This window comes from Asterias amurensis, chromosome 22 (genome assembly GCF_032118995.1).
Source record: "Asterias amurensis chromosome 22, ASM3211899v1".
NCBI lineage: Eukaryota > Metazoa > Echinodermata > Asteroidea > Forcipulatida > Asteriidae > Asterias > Asterias amurensis.
In genome coordinates, this window is record NC_092669.1 from 10,490,526 (window position 1) to 10,508,347 (window position 17,822).

Genomic DNA, 17,822 nt, shown 5'->3' on the forward strand with positions numbered 1-17,822 from the left:
ATAGTTTTTGAGAAAAAGGTAATTTCTCACTCAATCATTTAAAGACTTCAAGCCTGAAGTCTTTTTTAGGCATCTGTTTTTTTCTCTAATTTTTCTCTTGAAACTTCGATGACCAATTGCGCAAAAATTTTCACAGATTTGATATTTTATGCAGATGTTGGGATACACCAAGTGAGAATACTGGTCTTTGACAATTACAAAAGGTGCCAGCCGTTGATTTCACCAAACTCCTCCTAACTTAGGATTAATCGAAAGACTTAGGATGAGTTAAGTTCAGTATCCATAGACATTAGGATGCATTGAATCCATCCTAAGTTAGTAATAAGAGTTATGCCAATTCCCGTCCTCTTAACTTAGGACATTCCGTATCCATAGACAATAAGACGCACTGAACCCATGTTTGACCTACTCGTCCTAACTTAGGATATTAGGACTTAGGATGAGTTAAATTCCGTATCCATAGACGTTAGGACGCATATGACTCATCCTAAGTTAGGATGGGTAACTTGTCCTCGTCCTAACTCGAGATAGGATTAATCTTAGAGTTTCTTGAAATCGGCTCAGTGCCTTTAATGTAATGATAGTAGCAAAGGTGTAAAAACAATACTCGCTAGGTGCTTGAGAGTCAAGCAAGTGCGAACACAGACTGACTTGCCACCTGCTAGGTCTTGTTGTATATATATGCAGAGGGGATTTTTTTCTCAAGTTTTAGAAAAAAAAAAAAAAATTCAGGGTCGTCACTCAAATTATAGTCTTGAAATCTTCCATTTTCAATCCATATACTTTATTCTTATGATACAAACAGTGTAGTCAAGCATTTGTAAACAACACTACAGACCCCTTGCACATTGCGTCACAGTCTCACGAAGCGCCACACATCGGTTAGACTTGTGGACAAATCGTCAAATGTCTGTTGCGGTGATAGTGTTCTGACTCTCTCCGTGATTTCTGCGACACTGAAGATATTCTCGCGAGACTGCTGGCCCCAACGAGCCTAATGCTCTCGCGCTGTGTAGTTAATGGCGGGGAGTAGTCAGCAGCCAGCAGCTTTGTACGAGAGCAGTGATCTTGTGACAACAGTATTCCATCGCGGAGACCTGAATCATTACGCCACCACCACTCGACTATCTCACTGCGACAGACCGCTAACGACTTGTCCACAAGTCTACACATCCATGTAAGGGGTAAAACATAAATAATAATTTATTATCTACTGCACTACTCGCCAATTAAAGGCAGTGGACACTATTGGTAATGACTCAAAATAATTATTAGCATAAAACTTTACTTGGTAACGACTAGTGGAGAGCTGTTCATAGTATAAAACATTGTAAGAAACAGCTCCCTCTGAAGTGACGTAGTTTTCGAAGAAGAACTAATTTTCCACAAATTAGATTTTGAGACCTCAGAATTAGATTTTAAGGTCTCGAAATCAAGCATCTGAAAGCACACCTTTGTGTGACAATGGTGTTTTTCTTTCATTATTATCTCACAACTTTGATAACCAATTGAGCTCAAATTTTCACAGGTTTGTTATGTTATGCATATCTTGAGAATACACCTCGTGAGAAGACTGGTCTTTGACAATTACCAATAGTAGAGATTTTGGTTAATGGGTAATTTACCTAATGTGCTAAAATAACACATTAACTGGATGTGTCAATGGTGTAACTACCTTGCAAACTTTTATCATAAAAAAAACAAATCATTCATTGCTCTTTACTCAAAAGTAGCAGAAACCAAAAATAAATTAAAATTTATTGACAATTTATTTTAAATTCATTTGTGTATTCTGAATGTTTGATACACGCTCATCCTATAAATATCCAGACATAAAAAATCTCGGCAAACCAGGGGTGGTTTACACAAAGAGTTAAGAAGAGTTACTCATCCTAACTTAGGTTTTTAATATCTCCTAGGACTAGTCCAAGTTAGGACTAGTCATAACTCTTTGTGAAATTGACCCCTAAAACCAACACTTTTTAAAGTTACTTCTCTATAATACAGATTTATTCTATTGCAGTACATTCTTTTAAATCATAAGATACCCAGTCTAAGTGGGTTTTCCATATTTTTCTTAAAGGATTGAAGAAACGTTGCAGCGAGTGCGTCGTTGACGACCCGCCCGTCGCTTGAGAGCATGACCGTTGTCATTGCCTGTGGCTTCATTGATTGGTTGAGAGTCATACGGGCTGAACCAATAGCGAGGATGCAGGCTTGCGGTGGGTTTATGACGGCACTGAATTCGCTGATCCCAAACATGCCCAGATTAGAAATACTGTCAAAAGAATCAAAATTGAATAAGGATTAAAACATGAATAGGAAATGCTGATAAAGATTTTATGTTGTAGACCTGAAGTCCTTCAGCAGATTCAAATATTTGAGTGAGAAGTTACCTCTTTCTCAAAAACTACGTTACTTCATCAGAGGGAGTCGTTTCTTACAATGTTTTATACCATCAACAGCTCTCAACTGCTCGTTACCAAGTAAGTTTTTATGTTAATAATTATTTAAAGTAACTACCAATTTTTCACAGACTTGTTATTTTATGTATATTTTGGGATACAACATGTCAGAACACTGATCTTTGACAATTACCGAAGGTGTCCAGTGCCTTTAAGAATTCTCGATCCATTATTAATGTTTATTGCCGAGCTAAGAAACTTACCTGAAGGATCCTCCTTGAAACTCATTGAGTTGTAGTTTGCCTTCTCTCGCTCTAGCTGCTAGATCCTAAAACAGAAAATAAAAACAACAGAGGTATCAATTTGTGAACATTTGAAATCTATGTTTCTTATATCTTAATAATGATCTTATATATTTGGTTTGCGGTAACACCATGTGTGTATCTACTTGCCAGGTAGAGTTTGTTCTTAGAGAACTGTCTTTCTTTATTCTACTACCGCTGACTAGATTGTTCGGGGGTTCGGGAGACTTCTCAGTTCTGAAAAGAACTGTCCTGCTTTTCAACTATTACCAGGGCGGATGGTATAGAAAATAGGCTGGACTACTGCTTTAGCTTATAGGATCGTAATTAACTCACTACCGCGGAGTCAGTTCTTGGGTTGGTCTCAACGTTTCGACTAGCTTGCTCTAGTCATCGTCAGGAGACTGACGATCCTATAAGCTAAAGTAGTAGTCCCAGGTTTTTCACAGGTTTGTTATTTTATATATAAGTTATGTGACTGTAGAAATATATTAATGACCTGCTTGAACGAAAATGTCAAGTCGTGAACTTTGCTGAATTCCACTTAAAATGTTTTCGATGAATAAGGAAATCGAGTCATATGATTATAAATAGGTTTCAATTGTGTAAAAAAACAATCATTTTGTATGCCCTTGTCCAGAGCTTTTCTGTGAGATTTGCGAAAAGCCCTGTTATGTAATCACTCTCAAAACTACATAAGTAGATAAAGCCGCTTTGTTGCAGCGTGGATGTATAACAAAGCAAACTCTCACAAATGACATCAGCGGCATTGTCCTTTGACGCCCGCTCTCAACGGCAGAAGTGTTTTTAGTTTTTCCAAAAACCTTTAGGTAGGGGCCTGTTTTTTTAGTCGATAATTACGAAAAGTTCAGAAGTGTACACATATCAAAATTACATTAAAATGGTGAACAAGTGCATTATAAATAAGTAAAAATACCATTTTTGTTGAAAACATTCCGCTCAGGTAGCTGTTTAAAAATTTAACACAAATGGGACGTTTGAATTATGAGACACTCCTTTTACATAGCACCATGTAATGGTTTACAAGGTGCTTTGGCGCAATATGCTGCCGACTAGATCAGGAACACCAGGGCAAACCCCCTTCTCTTTACGATAAGTGCACTTGGTTCCTTTCCGTGCATTCACAACACACAGGACCAACAGCTTTACATCCAATCTGAAGAACAAAGCAATGGTTAAGTATCTTGCTTTTAAACAAAGTTCCTGACTGAGACTCAAAACCCACACTCTGCTGATCAGAAACACAAGAGCTTGAATTCGGTGCTCTTATCCGCTCAGGCACGCCATAACAAAAAGTTCCTCCATTATTCTATCATTACCCTGAGATAGTAGATATACTACATGGCAAGTTCTTATTTGAACTCTGTAGTCTCCTGAGACAAAAAAAGATCTATCCCGATAGCAAGGTCAAAGATCAACGACTCTGAATCTTACCTTAACATTCGCTGAGATTTCAACCAATCCTTTGCCGATAGCGTTCTTAACAATGGGCGTGATCAGACCTTTATCTGTTGCCACGGCAACTGATATATCAATATCTGATAACTTCTTAGCTTCCGTTCCAGACCAGGTAGCATTTACATCGGGCAATTCCTGTAAAAAAAGCCACAGATGTGAGGTTATTTATGTATCCATGTTATAATAACACCATTCATTTCTATTTCTTGTAGTTTTGGTCCATGATGTTCCTTGCTTTATTTACTGCCGCGGAGTAGATAATCGGAGGTTCGGGAGACTTCTCAGTTCTGAAAAGAACTGTCCTGCTTTTTAACTATTACCAGGGCGGATGGTATAGAAAATAGACTGGACTACTACTTTAGCTTATAGGATTTTAATTAACTGTACTGCCGCGGAGTCAGTTCTGAAATTGGTCTCAACGTTTCAACTAGCTTGCTCTAGGAGCCTTGACATAAAAATAACAAAGTCAGTTCATACCTTAAGAGCTACGGCAGCTGCTTTGATGATGAAGTCATTTACAGAGACTTTAACTCCGTCCTTCTTAAGATCTTTCCTTAGACTCATAATCTTGTCCATGTTGCACTCAGCGCTGGCATAGCTGTGTGGAATAGTTCTCTGCACAAGTAAAGTAAGCAAAAATACTTTTAGAACTCTCAAAGAAATAGTACTTTTTCACTGAAACAATTTCAGGCAAATATTAGAGAGGTTTCACAAGCCTGCGATTACAAATACGAATATGGTAACCGTATCCGTACACGTCAGCCACGTGTTGGAATTTGTTTCGCAAAATATAGGTATGTGTCACTTGAGGGCGCTCGCATTCATCATTAGTGTTTTTCCGACAATCATGACCCATCTGACCGATAGAGACCGCGTGTTATATACACTGCATTTTCTCATCATTTTGCTTGCAAATGACTAACAATTTTGTATCCATATCAAGCACGATACAAGTGAAAGCAATTCCGTGGAAAATGTTGTTGATCTGGGACAAAAAGACAACTAAAAGTCTGCAAATGGTATCCGTTTTTTCTATGACGTGTATGAGCTCCTGTATCCGTTGCTAACGTGTGTGCAAAAAACGATAGTCGCGGATACGCATCACGTGAACACTCAAAGTGTCAACGTTTCGGTATCCGTAGACTTGCGAAACCTCTCTATCAACTGTTTAGACTAACACTACTCTTGACCCCCAAATCTCCATTCAGGTGTCGTGGCCGAGCGATAAGAGCACTAAACGGATAAGACCACCAAACTTAAGCTCTTGGTGTTTCTGTTCAGCAGAGTGTGGGTCGAGTCCCAGTCATGACACTTGTGTCCCTGAGCAAGACACACATAATTGCTTCTCTCCACCCAGGGGTAAATAGGTACCTGTGAGGGCAGAGATGGCTCTTGTGATTGATTTATCTTAGTAGCGCATATTTGTTGTAGAGGCTGTATACTCCCCAGGGAGCTGAGGTGGTTTGAAGAATGAATTAATAATGGCCCAATGACCAGGGGTAATAATGATGAAAGTGCTTTGAGAAGCCCTCGTGTGTTAAGCGCGATATAAAAAACGATTATTAGCTTATCCAACAAAACTAACCTTAGACTCAGTTAACCTCTTGGCTATGACTTTCCTGATGCTAGACAGGTCGATGTCTGTGTAAGTTTCCTGCAATGATTATTAAACAACAATAATATCAATAATACACAGTCGAAACTACTGAACAAAAACTGGCGCCCAAAAGGACAAACAACTGGCCCCCAAAAACGATTGTCGTTAGTTTTCGGTTCTCGTTTGAAAGGGGCTGTGGACAACAATTGTATGAGTTATTAAAGACTCAAAAAGATTAAACACATATGAAATGTTAAGTTGATACCACTTTGAACTGAAGAAACATCTGAAAATCCTTTTTGCCGCAACCCCATTTCCCCTTGTTTCATCCCCTTGCCGCTTAAGCACAAAAAGTAGCTAAGCATAACAAAATTTCGCTAACTAGAATAAGGTTTCCAGCCAAATTACTTTGTCAAACGTCAGTTTATGACTGGTATCCTGCTCATTTCTGCTTAGCAGAAAACTGTTAAGCGATATTTCCTGCTTACGCACCTGTTGTTGGTAATTGGTGGGTAATGGCATAACCTTTGGCTTCGAGACGGGTACTGGTTCTGGTACTGGGGTTGGCTTGATTGTGTCTATAGAGGGCGCTGTCTTTGCCCCTCCCTCCTGGATGAACTTCAATACATCACTGTATATTAAAAGGCAAAAAGTAGCACATTAATAAACTGTCTTAAAAACAAACATGTTGATGTATTTTTAGCTTAGTAGCGGATATTTGTTGCACAGGCTGTATACTCCCCAGGGAGCTGAGATGGTTCAGAGAATGAATTAAATGGTTCAGTGACCAGTTATAAACCCTTTAAAGTTTAGACATGGGTTACCATGACCCCATGTTGACCTTTGTTTTTGGTCTAAAATTTCCTGTCGATTCAGAATCAAAATATATATATTGTATATTTATTGACCAAACCAACAGCGGACGAGCCGCCAATTACAGGAAAGGATAAAAAACAATTAGAAATACTCATAAAGCCTATATAAAAAAAAATCTGATATATGTACAAAGTTACCAATTACAATAGAAACATCTTAGGAAAGAAAATTATAGCATACATTGAAGATTAAATAAAATAAAATAGGGAACAGAAACAGGCCACCATGAACGACTGTTAAAATGTATTTAAAATAAATTTTAAAAGCAAAAGCCTACAATAAATTATAAAATAGAACAAACGATAAAAGACCAGGGAAATAAATTTAAAATCAAATAAAATATAAACAAAAATATAAACAAATCGATGTAAACAATACCGAATAAAATAAAACAAAACACTGTAAATACATGTATACATTTTATACAAAATGAAGACCACGTTTAGGTTTTTAGGCTCACTTACGTGAAAAAAAAGGGTTTGTCAAAGATCAAGGGTTTTATCAAAGCAAAACAACACGGGAAAAAACACTAATTGTCTAGTTTTTATTATTCTTATTACTTTACTCGTACCCTTTGAGTAGTCTTCCATGAGGTCCAGAGGTCGGTATGTCAGCGGCAGAAAGATGATGAGTGTCTAAGAGTTGCCTCACTGCAGGTGACAAGACACCTCTGTCAATAACAGAAAACAAAGTACAGTATTGGTCAGTTCTCTCTTGGTTGGAATCTAAAGTCTAAGTTGTGAAACCTGTGTCCATAAGCAAGACACTTAAAGGCAGTGGACACTATTGGTAATTGTCAAAGACTAGCCTTCACAGTTGGTGTATCTCGACATATGCATAAAATAACTAACCTGTGAAAATTTGAGCTCAATCGTGCCGAAGTTGCGAGATAGTAATGAAAGAAAAAACACCCTTGTCACACAAAGTTGTGTGCGTTTATATGGTTGATTTCAAGACCTCAAGTTCTAAATCTGAGGTCTCGAAATCGAATTAGTGGAAAATTACTTCTTTCTCGAAAACTATGGCACTTCAGAGGGAGCCGTTTCTCACAATGTTTTATACCATCAACCTCTACCCATTACTTGTCACCAAGAACGGTTTTCCGCTAATAATTATTTTGAGTAATCACCAATAGTGTCCACTGCCTTCAACCATGATGCTTAGTCCTTCCGATGGGACATAAAGCCGTTGGTCCCATGTGTTGTTTACTGCACCTAAAAGAACCCAGTGCACTTATCGAAAAGAGAAGGGGGTTTGCCCCGGTGTACTTTGTCTGATTGGCTGCAGCTGCACCACAGCACCTTGTAGACCATAGTCCCTTGCTGCAACTGGTTAATTAATTTGTATTTAGTCGGACTGTAGTTTTCATTGACTTTATAAGGGCATTAGCATTTTTTTATATATAATAAATTAGATAAATTTTGAATATGCAGACATCATTTCTCTTTAAAAAAATTCACTTTTCATGTCTCCCTGTATCATTCTAGAGCAAGTTCGAGGGCGCCCATTTTAGTCGACTTCTGACAAGCAATGTACAAGCGCAGTGCAAACTCAGACGAACGACTCGTTTGGAAGCCGAGTCATGGGTACTGTAAAGTCAAGTGATTACACCTACCCATCCTTTCCAACTGAATGTCTCATGCTTGAAAATTGAGTTGTTTCTGACACTCCCTCTATCGGCCCATCAGCAACCGTTTCTGCCTGCTTCGGTGTTTCAGTCTCCCCTGGCATTTCAACAGCTGTGTGGTCTTCCCCCTCTGCAACTAGAAGAGCTATCATTGAGCTGATTTTAACACCTGAAGTGCCCTCCGGTACCTGTATAAAATAAGTATTGGATGATTTTTTTTTTCAAAACTTGCATTTTATTTTAGTAAACATAAATTATTTACGAAGGTATGGTGTCTTGCCTTGCCTTCCACCTCTGAGATGGGCACTATGTGGATTGGGGTTTTCAGTCACTACTTGACTTTGTGGGTTTTCCCTGGAGCAATTCTCTGGGGTTTTCCTCCCACTTCTAAAACTGAAATTTCTTCATTGTCTTCTCACTCACCTTGTCTAGATGCTGAAAAGGCTTTGACAAGTATTATCATAGAATAAGATGTAGATGTAGATGTAGAAGAAAAAAAACTCTAGATTTTCCGGCGATATCTTAAAAAAACATGACCAACTTTTGAAATGAAATTTTCACTAACTAGTTTAAATACATGTATACATCTTCATTTATATAGGATTAAAGCCATTATACACTTTCGGTACAGAAAAAAAAAAAAAATCACAGATTTACAAATAATTAACACGGTTTACAGAAGGTAATGGTGAAAGACTTCTCTTGAAATATTGTTCCATGAAATGCTTTACTTATTAAGAAAACATTAAAACAATATAAATTCTCGTTAGCGAGAATTACTGAGTTATTTTAAACACATGTCATGACACGACGAGACGCGCGGAAACAAGAATGGGTTTTCCCGTTATTTTCTCCCGACTCCGATGACCGATTGAGCCTAAATTTTCACAGGTTTGTTATTTGATATATAAGTAGTTGTGATACACGAAGTGTGGGCCTTGGACAATACTGTTTACCGAAAGTGTCCCATGGCTTTAAACCAATCAAACGGTTCCATAACCTAAGATTATACTTTGCCTTCTGGTGATAAACGTCTTCTGTCTTTTGCTACTGGTTAAAAATCTCTCATACAGATCCTTTTCTATAGCTGGTAACAACCTGTGGAACTTTATCCCCATCAATGCTCCTTCTATCGTCATTTTTAGGAAACACCTTTAAAGACACTGGACACTATTGGTAATTGTCAAAGACCAGACTTCTCACTAACTGTATCTCAACATATGCATAATATAACAAACCTGTGAAAATTTGAGCTCAATTGGTCGTCGAAGTTGCGTGATAATAACGAAAGAAAAAGCACCCCTGTCACACGAAGATGGGTGCGTTCAGATGCTTGATTTCGAGACCTCAAATTCTAAATTTGAGGTCTCAAAATCAAATTCGTGGAAAATTACGTCTTTCTCGAAAACTACTCCACTTCAGAGGGAGCCGTTTCTCACAATTTTGTATACCATCAACCTCTCCCCATCACTCATCACCAAGTAAGGTTTTATGGTAATAATTATTTTGAGTAATTACCAATAGTGTCCACTGCCTTTAAACATTTTTGTTCTCCGACCCTCATCTTTGTATTTTGTTTTTCATCTTATTCAGGTCAGTGCCTAGTTTTTGTTATAAACACGCTTTATAATGATACCTATTATTATTCTTTTCAGTATTATTCAAACTGGAAAACAAGAGATAGCATTACCAGTATCTTAGCAAGAACTCCATCATCGTCAGCATCCAATGTGAGTGTAGCTTTATCTGTCTCGATCTCACACAACGCGTCACCAGCAGCAATTGCATCACCTATAGAGAAGAGCACACAAACCAATGTAGTGGGGAAAAAAGATCAATATTTATTGTAAACACACCACGGGTTTAATAAATGTCAATTTTTGTTTGGTTTTCTGCTGACTGTAGTGTATTTCTATGAGAGACATGATTTTACTTGCTGCACGGTGCAGTTGCCCAGATGCAGTGAAGACATGCCCTATGCTCTGTGGTTAGACTTGCTTATTAAATGTAGTATAAAACAAACTTGTGATTTTTAAGCGATCTGAAAGGTTTGGCAGGATTCCCTTCGTGACGTTGTCAATACTTTTTGAGCTATTTCAGAGAACAATTGTTATGGGACAGGGTTCTGCTAAAGGAATGACAAATATGTGTTCCCTCTATTGTCAAATTCACGCATGATTATATATTATGCAACGCATGTGACGTCAGGTAGGGAATCCGGCCATATGCCAGCAAGTGACCTATTTATGTGGGCGTTCCTGAAGACTATTATCTTTAAAGAAAATAAATCATTTAAAAATACACTGGTCAACTATTTTTGTCAATTGAATTATTGTATAAAGATTACAAGGTTTAACTTAAAAGCTTCATTACTTTGTATAACAGAAAACCTTTAAACAGGCCTAATTAAAATGAATGAGTCAATTCCAGGGTTTATGATGAGCAAGCAAGGAATGTTGGTAAAATAATCTTTTATTTGTTGAAACTGTGGGAACAAAATGTTCCTTGAACCTTCAAATGTATAACAAACTTTACCTTCTTGTTTGAGCCACTTGAGGATTGTTCCTTCCTCCATGGTAGGCGACAGTGCAGGCATCAACAGCTTCGTTCCTTCTACTCCTAAAAACAACATTAAAAAACAAATATTACATTTATAAATGAAGATTCGCTATAAATGAGGTTCGTTCTGCTATCGTCACCAGAAACCTTACTCTCAGAACTACATGAGGTTCGTTCCACTATCGTCTTTGTTGAGAGGATAGCGAATGTACCTCAGTCATAGTCCTAGGTAGGAGTACACAAACCCCATTTACAAACAAAATCTGAGCGACACACTGGAAAGGAATTTAGGTACAAATTTCTGTATTACGTATGCCACCACCATTTACGTTAGTTATGAAATAATTACCTCATTCAATAATAAATGCTGTATTAATTTATTATTAATGTTACTTTTAATTATTTTAATATAACTTTTTTTTGTAAATAAATGAGTGCAAAAGTGGTGGCACTGGCAGGCAACGCAGATCTTTCTGAATTTAGAAAATTACACTGGAGCCATCCAATTGTCTTGCACTCTGCAGTAACTAAAATTGTCTCGGAAGCCAAATTTCTAATAATCATTCAATGAACAAGCCTGGCATCATCATACTCTCATCGAGTCCAGCCAGTAAAGAGTGAAAGTAAAAGTGTGTTGATGAATGATGATGCGGATTGTGATTGTCGCGGTAGTTTTTATTATTTTAGTCCGGAAATTGGGCTAACGTACACAGAAATTGCAGCCAAAGCCACATTAACAAAAGTAAGCTGACCGTACCTGCCAAGCAACTGCTTCTTGAAATCCCCCTTTTGATGCACCATCTTTGCATTGGTTTGTTGAACTGCAATGATGACAACATTGACTTTAAAGCCCAGCTACGGGAACCGGCAAGTCTGATGGAGGCCGCCATCTTGGAAACTTCGTCCACGCCTACATTAATCGATTACTCGAAAACCGAGAAATCGAATACGCATTCCGAACAAAAAGTTTATTCAGAACACATGTCACTTTGGCCACTGCATCTGTGTGCATGCGGGTCTGTTGTTGATGCTCTGTCTGTTTGATGGTTTGTTGAGACATTTTCGTCTGTTCTTCTCGCGTAACAATGAAGGTATTGTGCCAGATATTGATAAGATAATCACTGTGCCCAGTTGTGGCTGGACCTTGGTTCATTGATTAAAGCCATTATACACTTTCGGAAAATTAAAAGTTCACAGATTTACAAATAACTTACTTACAGTTATAACACTACACTGCCTACAGCCTACAGGGTTTACACTGTAGTGTAGTGTAATAAACAAACAGAAGGAAATGGTGAAAGACTTCTCTTGAGATATTATTATTCCATAAAATGTGTTACTTTTTGAGAAAACATTAAAACAATTATCAATTCTCGATATAGTGTCCACTGCCTTTAATAAGCTAAAGTAGTAGTCCCATTCGATTTTCTTCCTTCACCCAGGTGTATTAGTTTTAAAGGTTGCTGAACAGTTGTTTTGTTTTGATTGCAGTTCTCTCATTTCAAGTTTAAAGTTGTGACGGAACCGCATCAGTGTGGTCGCGTCTTCAAAGCCAAAGCGCTTCGTGAATCACTGGAGATCATTGATCTCATTATAAAAACAAAAAACAAGGAGCATTTCACATCCAGGCTTCGGAGGGGAACTCACTACCTCTTAAGGTACCCCCAGGACGAACTACCTACCGCCGGCGCCAAGTTCATCATAGTGAAAGATGAGACCAGGGTAACCATATGAACACTTAAATCATCACACAAGCACATGTGAAATACGGAAAAATATGGCGCCTCTGCGTCCCATATCCAACGAGATCGAGGCTGAAGGCCGATTTGGATATTGGAGGTAGATGCGTCATATTTTTCCGTATTCCACAGGCGCAAGTGTGATAACGAGTTTATCTTCCAGCCTCATTAAGTCAATAAGTTAAGGGGATTTTTTTGTTTTGGTTTTGCATGTCAAATTTACGAATGTAATTTTTTGCACTGACCGTATGCGGAGCGTGACGCATTGGCACTCATTACGCATAGTTAGTGCAGTATAAAAGCTGTTAGTAGGTAATCGTCTGATATCACACTCCGGTTCCATGCGAACTAGAAGATAAACATACTTATCTACATCTGTACAAACTCTAGTTACAAGAATTGTAACGCTCCAGCGATGTAGCTTGTGTCTATGACCCTCGCCTGAGCGTTACAATTATCATAACTACCTACTTGCTTTCTGGTGGCATGTCGTGGCCTAGCGGTTAAGAACACCGGACTCAAGCTCTGGTGTTTTTGATCAGCAGAGAGTGGGTTTGAGTCTCAGTGGCGACAGCTGTGTCCTTAAGCAAGACACTTCACCATGATGCTTCGTCCTTTGGATGGGGTGTAAAGCCCTTTTTTCCTGTGTGTTGTGTGTCATACAAACATTGATTTAACATGATTATGAATTGCACAAATCAACAAATTGTGCAGAAAGTTTCCCTATGGCGTCACCACTTTTTCATTTGATATGAAATAATATAGAATCTAATTTACCTCAATGAGATGCCTTTTTGTGTTTGTAAAAGTAAGTGAAAAAGTGGTGGCGCCATATGGAAAGTTATCTTCCAGTCTGCCCTAATCCACCAATCAGAAGCTCGAACTACTAGGGGGATAAAAACATATATGCTACGACCTCTGTTTTATATCCTACTTCCTCCGTTTTTATTACACAGTGCATATTGTGAAATGTCATTTTGTCACGCTCCGTATACGGACAGTGAAAAAATCTTCTAAACTTTGTGCGCGTGAATGCTGTTTGTCGCAAAATAACATACTGAAATTTTAAACTTTGCGCGTTGCACGTGAGACTGAGTATTGTTGTCTAGTTACTGAAACACAATTGGATAATCACACAAGCGCTCGTGGAATACGAAAAAATATAGCGCGTCTGCGCCCCATATCCAACTCGGCCTTCGACCTCGTTGTATATGGGATGCAGACGCGCTGTATTTTTTTGTGTTTCACTCGCGCTTGTGTGATTATCCAATTGTGTTTCAGTAACTAGACAACAATACTTATTCTAGTCATTGTGAAATCAGTGGTTAGCTTGGTAGGATTTGAACCCTTAACCCTGCCGTCTAACCACTGGACCACGGTGACTATTCCTTATTTAATTTTTTTTTGTCAATGTTTTGTCACAGATTTTTACAACTTATGCCTTTCACATACCGAAAGAAGTCGAAGCTGCTTATTATGAAGCGAAATTACTCACGGTTCCCGAGGCTGAGCGTGCGGAGAAAAACACAAGACTATCTCTCAGGGGTGTCATAAAAAATGTGAGTAATTTTTAGTGAGGTTTGAAGCTTTGCATGGTGTGAATAAAAAGTATTAAAGGCAGTGGACACTATTGTTAATTACTCAAAATAATTATTAGCATAAAACCTCACTTGGTAACGAGTAATGGGGAGAGGTTGATAGTATAAAACATTGTGAGAAACGGCTCCCTCTGAAGTATGTAATGTAGTTTTCGAGAAAGCAGTAATTGTCCACGAAGTTGATTTTGAGACCTCCGATTTTGAGGTCTCGAAATAAAGCATCTGAAAGCACTCAACTTCGTGTGACATTTGGGTGTTTTTTCTTTCATTATTATCTCTCAACTTTGACAACCAACTGAGCTCAAATTTCCACAGGTTTGTTACTCTTATGCATATGTTGAGATACATCAAGTGAGAAGACTGGTCTTTGACAAATACCAATAGTGTCCAGTGTCTTTAGCATTTTCTTAGGGGTCTTTGTGCTTTTTTGGGTGGTGTTTGGGAAGGCTCTCTGCTATCATTGTCCTCGGGGCCCAGTGGGTTGGCATGAATCTGTGAGGGTGCACTCTGTGCCAATTTTAATTTTTTCTGCGGGTTTTTAGTCCATTCTATGTTTTTTTATTTTCTATTGTTGTCCCTTCCTCTTATCGCTGCGGTGTTTTGTTGTGGGTGTAGTTTTTTGTTTTCAATAGTCTGGTTTTGCTTGTGTTTTAATGATTTCTATTGTGTGATTCTAAAATGTTTCAGTGCAATCACCTTTTTATATTGTATAGTTATATTTTTATCGTTGGCAGGGGTCTGGTTTTACACATCATTTGATGACAGTTTTATACTTTTGTTTTAACCTTGACAGCCCCTGATTAACTTGTTACTATTGTGTATGTCTAAAGATTTAAAATAAATAAAATAAATAAAATTATCAAAGTTTTAAAACGCAATGTCTCTTTATAACCAGCTATCACCCATCACATGGATGGAAACCTGCCCAAGACGAGAGTTTGACTTGGAAGAACCTGATACCTCCTCGTCAATTAAGTGCACGGTCTTAGGGAGGACCTGTACCAGCCACTTACCAGAGGGTTCTCATGCCACATTCACTAACTTGGAGACGACAGTCTTCAAGGGAACTGTCCAGGTCTGCACAACACCGGAAACCGTAATTAGTGTAAGTATTTTTTTTTAGTCGCCATACACACAAGGTCTGATGGCCACTTCAAGGTGTGGGCTACAATTTTTTCCAGGGGCCATTGCCATCTACTCCTAGGGCTGAAACAGGGTTACCCCTTTTACAGTCCATATGAATGTAGGCTTGGGTATCATCCATCAGAAGCCTGGCTGGTAGAGCAGAAAGCACTACCTCCCCAACTTTATGTAGCAAATGTCACAACCGGGACTCGAACCCACACTCTGCTGATCAAACACCAAAGCTTGAAATCGGTACTCTTAATGCTAGGCCTTGACACGCCACAAATTGACTTACTGGCTTTGGTGTAATTCTATCATGCGTTCCCACCTGGACTTATATTTCGTGATGTTTACGTAGCGTTTTACAGTGTGGTTTTACAGTGTAGGTTTACAGTGCAAAGCTGTTTCCATTGGACTTTTATCTTTGTTTTACCATTAACTTGATGTGTGTTAGCACTCCATACCTTCCCGAGTTTTGTGGAAAAAAATCACAGGCATATTACTCGGATTGGGTTCGAACCCACTACCTTTATTATTCTAGAGCAACGCATTGCGGCACCCACCATGCCCACTGCTAAATTATAGGATTCAAACTGACTCTAGCTACCAGGTTATCTCTGTGGTCTAGTCAGTAAGACACTGCTGTACATCTGCAAAGGTCTTGGGTTCGAAGCCAACCAAGTAATATGCCTGTAACTTTGTTCACAGATCTTTGAAAAGTACTGAGTATAGACAAATCCAGGCACGCACCGGGCGCACGGGTGTTGAGCATCGCGCGCCACTGCTGCGGTGTCTTCAATACGTAGATTGTGCACAAAAAGACACCGCAGTTGGTAATTTTTCAATAGAGGGGGCTACCAATTTTGTTTCATTGGATTGGTCTATACAGTGCTAACACACATCGGTGTAAAAGGTAAACCAAAGTTAATGTTTGCTATCCCCGATGCAAACTTAAGACCTATGTTTCAACTTGTGATTATTTCATTGAACAGGTGACTGAGGGTGATCAAACTGTAACCTGCGAAATCTCAGCGTTTGACGACATCAGCAAGTAAGCCAACCATCCTAAAGACCGTTATCATGCTGTCACCATCTGGGTCATGTTTCCCGTTTCCATAACAGTAATGAATGCTAACATTCATTGCACAAACATGGCACCAGACTCTTATTTCATGGTTTCTAGAGATTAGGGGAACCCAGCCCCGCCCCTGAAAGGGAGCCTTCATGTGACGTCATGTCCGGAACCCGAGCCGTCGGGTCCCCTGGCTGTGTGCATATAGAGACGTGTGCATTGTGTGGCCTGGTACCTAGACGCGTGTTGTTAGGAACCAGACTCTTTTTGCCGACAATATGTTTGAATTCCTGACGTGACGTCAATGGTGGGGGGGGGGGGCGGTAACAATCCACAAAAGGGGGGGCATGACTTATTCGCTACGCAAGTGAGATATGTCGGGGGAAAGAACAAAACACATTTTATTGATGTTCAATACATGTATCAGAAGTAAATGACAGCAAAATTAACTGTTTTATTTTAACTCACTGCAGCATCCCTTTAAACTAAATTGCCAAATGTTTCTGTTTATTTACAGCAACGCAACTGTTGAACTTCTAACTGAACAGGGTGATGGTTATCGTTGCTATTCAGCGACTACCGATCAGATTCATGAGATAATACGCTCCGAGGACATCAACGACCTTGTTCTACTTTTGCCTTTTGTGTGCACCTTCACATATTGCCCTGTAACAGCCTCAATCAAAACCATAAGATGTACACAAACTTAAAGGAACACGTTGCCTTGGATTGGACGAGTTGGTCCATAAAAAAGCATTTGTAACCGTTTGTTATAAAATGCATATGGTTAGAAAGATGTTTTAAAAGTACAATACAATGATCCACCCAAGTTTGCTTCGAAATTGCGTGGTTTTCCTTTTACTGTGCGAACTAACACGGTCGGCCATTTATGGGAGTCACATAAATGGCCGACCGTGTTAGTCGACGAGGTAAAAGGAAAACCGTGCAATTTCGAGGCATGTTTGTGTGGATCATTGTATTCTACTTTTACATCCTCTTTCTACCCATATGCATATTATTACAAGCGATTTTCAAAGACCAACTCGACCGATCCAAGGCAACGTGTTCCTTTAAAGGGAAAGTACTTCAGTGTTTTTGTTTTTACCTGGTCCCAATAAGCCAGGTATCAAGAAGCCTTTATGAAGTATGGCGGACACAATGGTACAACACTTTATGGTTTGGGTAAACTTCTCTGTATACACCCGAACCAAACAGTCAGTTCTATCGCGTCCGCCATACCTCATAAAGGCTTATTAGATTTTATTATTGGCTGGTACAATGACGTGCCTGATCACAAGTTACCACTTAAATTTGAATTGCAGACTGTCCAGACAGTTGCTATGTGACATGATTGGGGGCAAGCTTTTGCTTAAGAGACGGTGAACACATAAGCACAATTCTGAATGGATGTGTATGGCACAATGGTACCAGGGTTTGCTCATC

The 17,822-nt window shown here is 39.0% G+C and overlaps 2 protein-coding genes across 2 annotated transcripts; one reads left to right on the plus strand and one right to left on the minus strand.

The window, feature by feature from the left end:
• Positions 1-767: 767 nt before the first annotated feature.
• On the minus strand, positions 768-11,744 carry LOC139953937 (pyruvate dehydrogenase protein X component-like). Its single transcript, XM_071953547.1, has 11 exons — positions 11,603-11,744; positions 10,822-10,905; positions 9,977-10,077; positions 8,275-8,474; positions 7,231-7,329; positions 6,276-6,414; positions 5,772-5,840; positions 4,664-4,801; positions 4,163-4,321; positions 2,669-2,733; positions 768-2,278 (listed from the first exon to the last, which is right to left on the minus strand). Exons 1-11 carry the CDS (start codon positions 11,733-11,735, stop codon positions 2,038-2,040), a joined length of 1,428 nt encoding a protein of 475 aa, XP_071809648.1. The 5' UTR covers positions 11,736-11,744; the 3' UTR covers positions 768-2,037.
• A 66-nt stretch (positions 11,745-11,810) lies between these two features.
• On the plus strand, positions 11,811-17,174 carry LOC139953834 (uncharacterized). The gene is made up of 6 exons (XM_071953407.1): positions 11,811-11,936; positions 12,337-12,567; positions 14,009-14,143; positions 15,078-15,287; positions 16,300-16,358; positions 16,897-17,174. The coding sequence occupies exons 1-6, from the start codon at positions 11,931-11,933 to the stop codon at positions 17,087-17,089; spliced, it is 834 nt and encodes a 277-aa protein (XP_071809508.1). The 5' UTR covers positions 11,811-11,930; the 3' UTR covers positions 17,090-17,174.
• Positions 17,175-17,822: the final 648 nt, after the last annotated feature.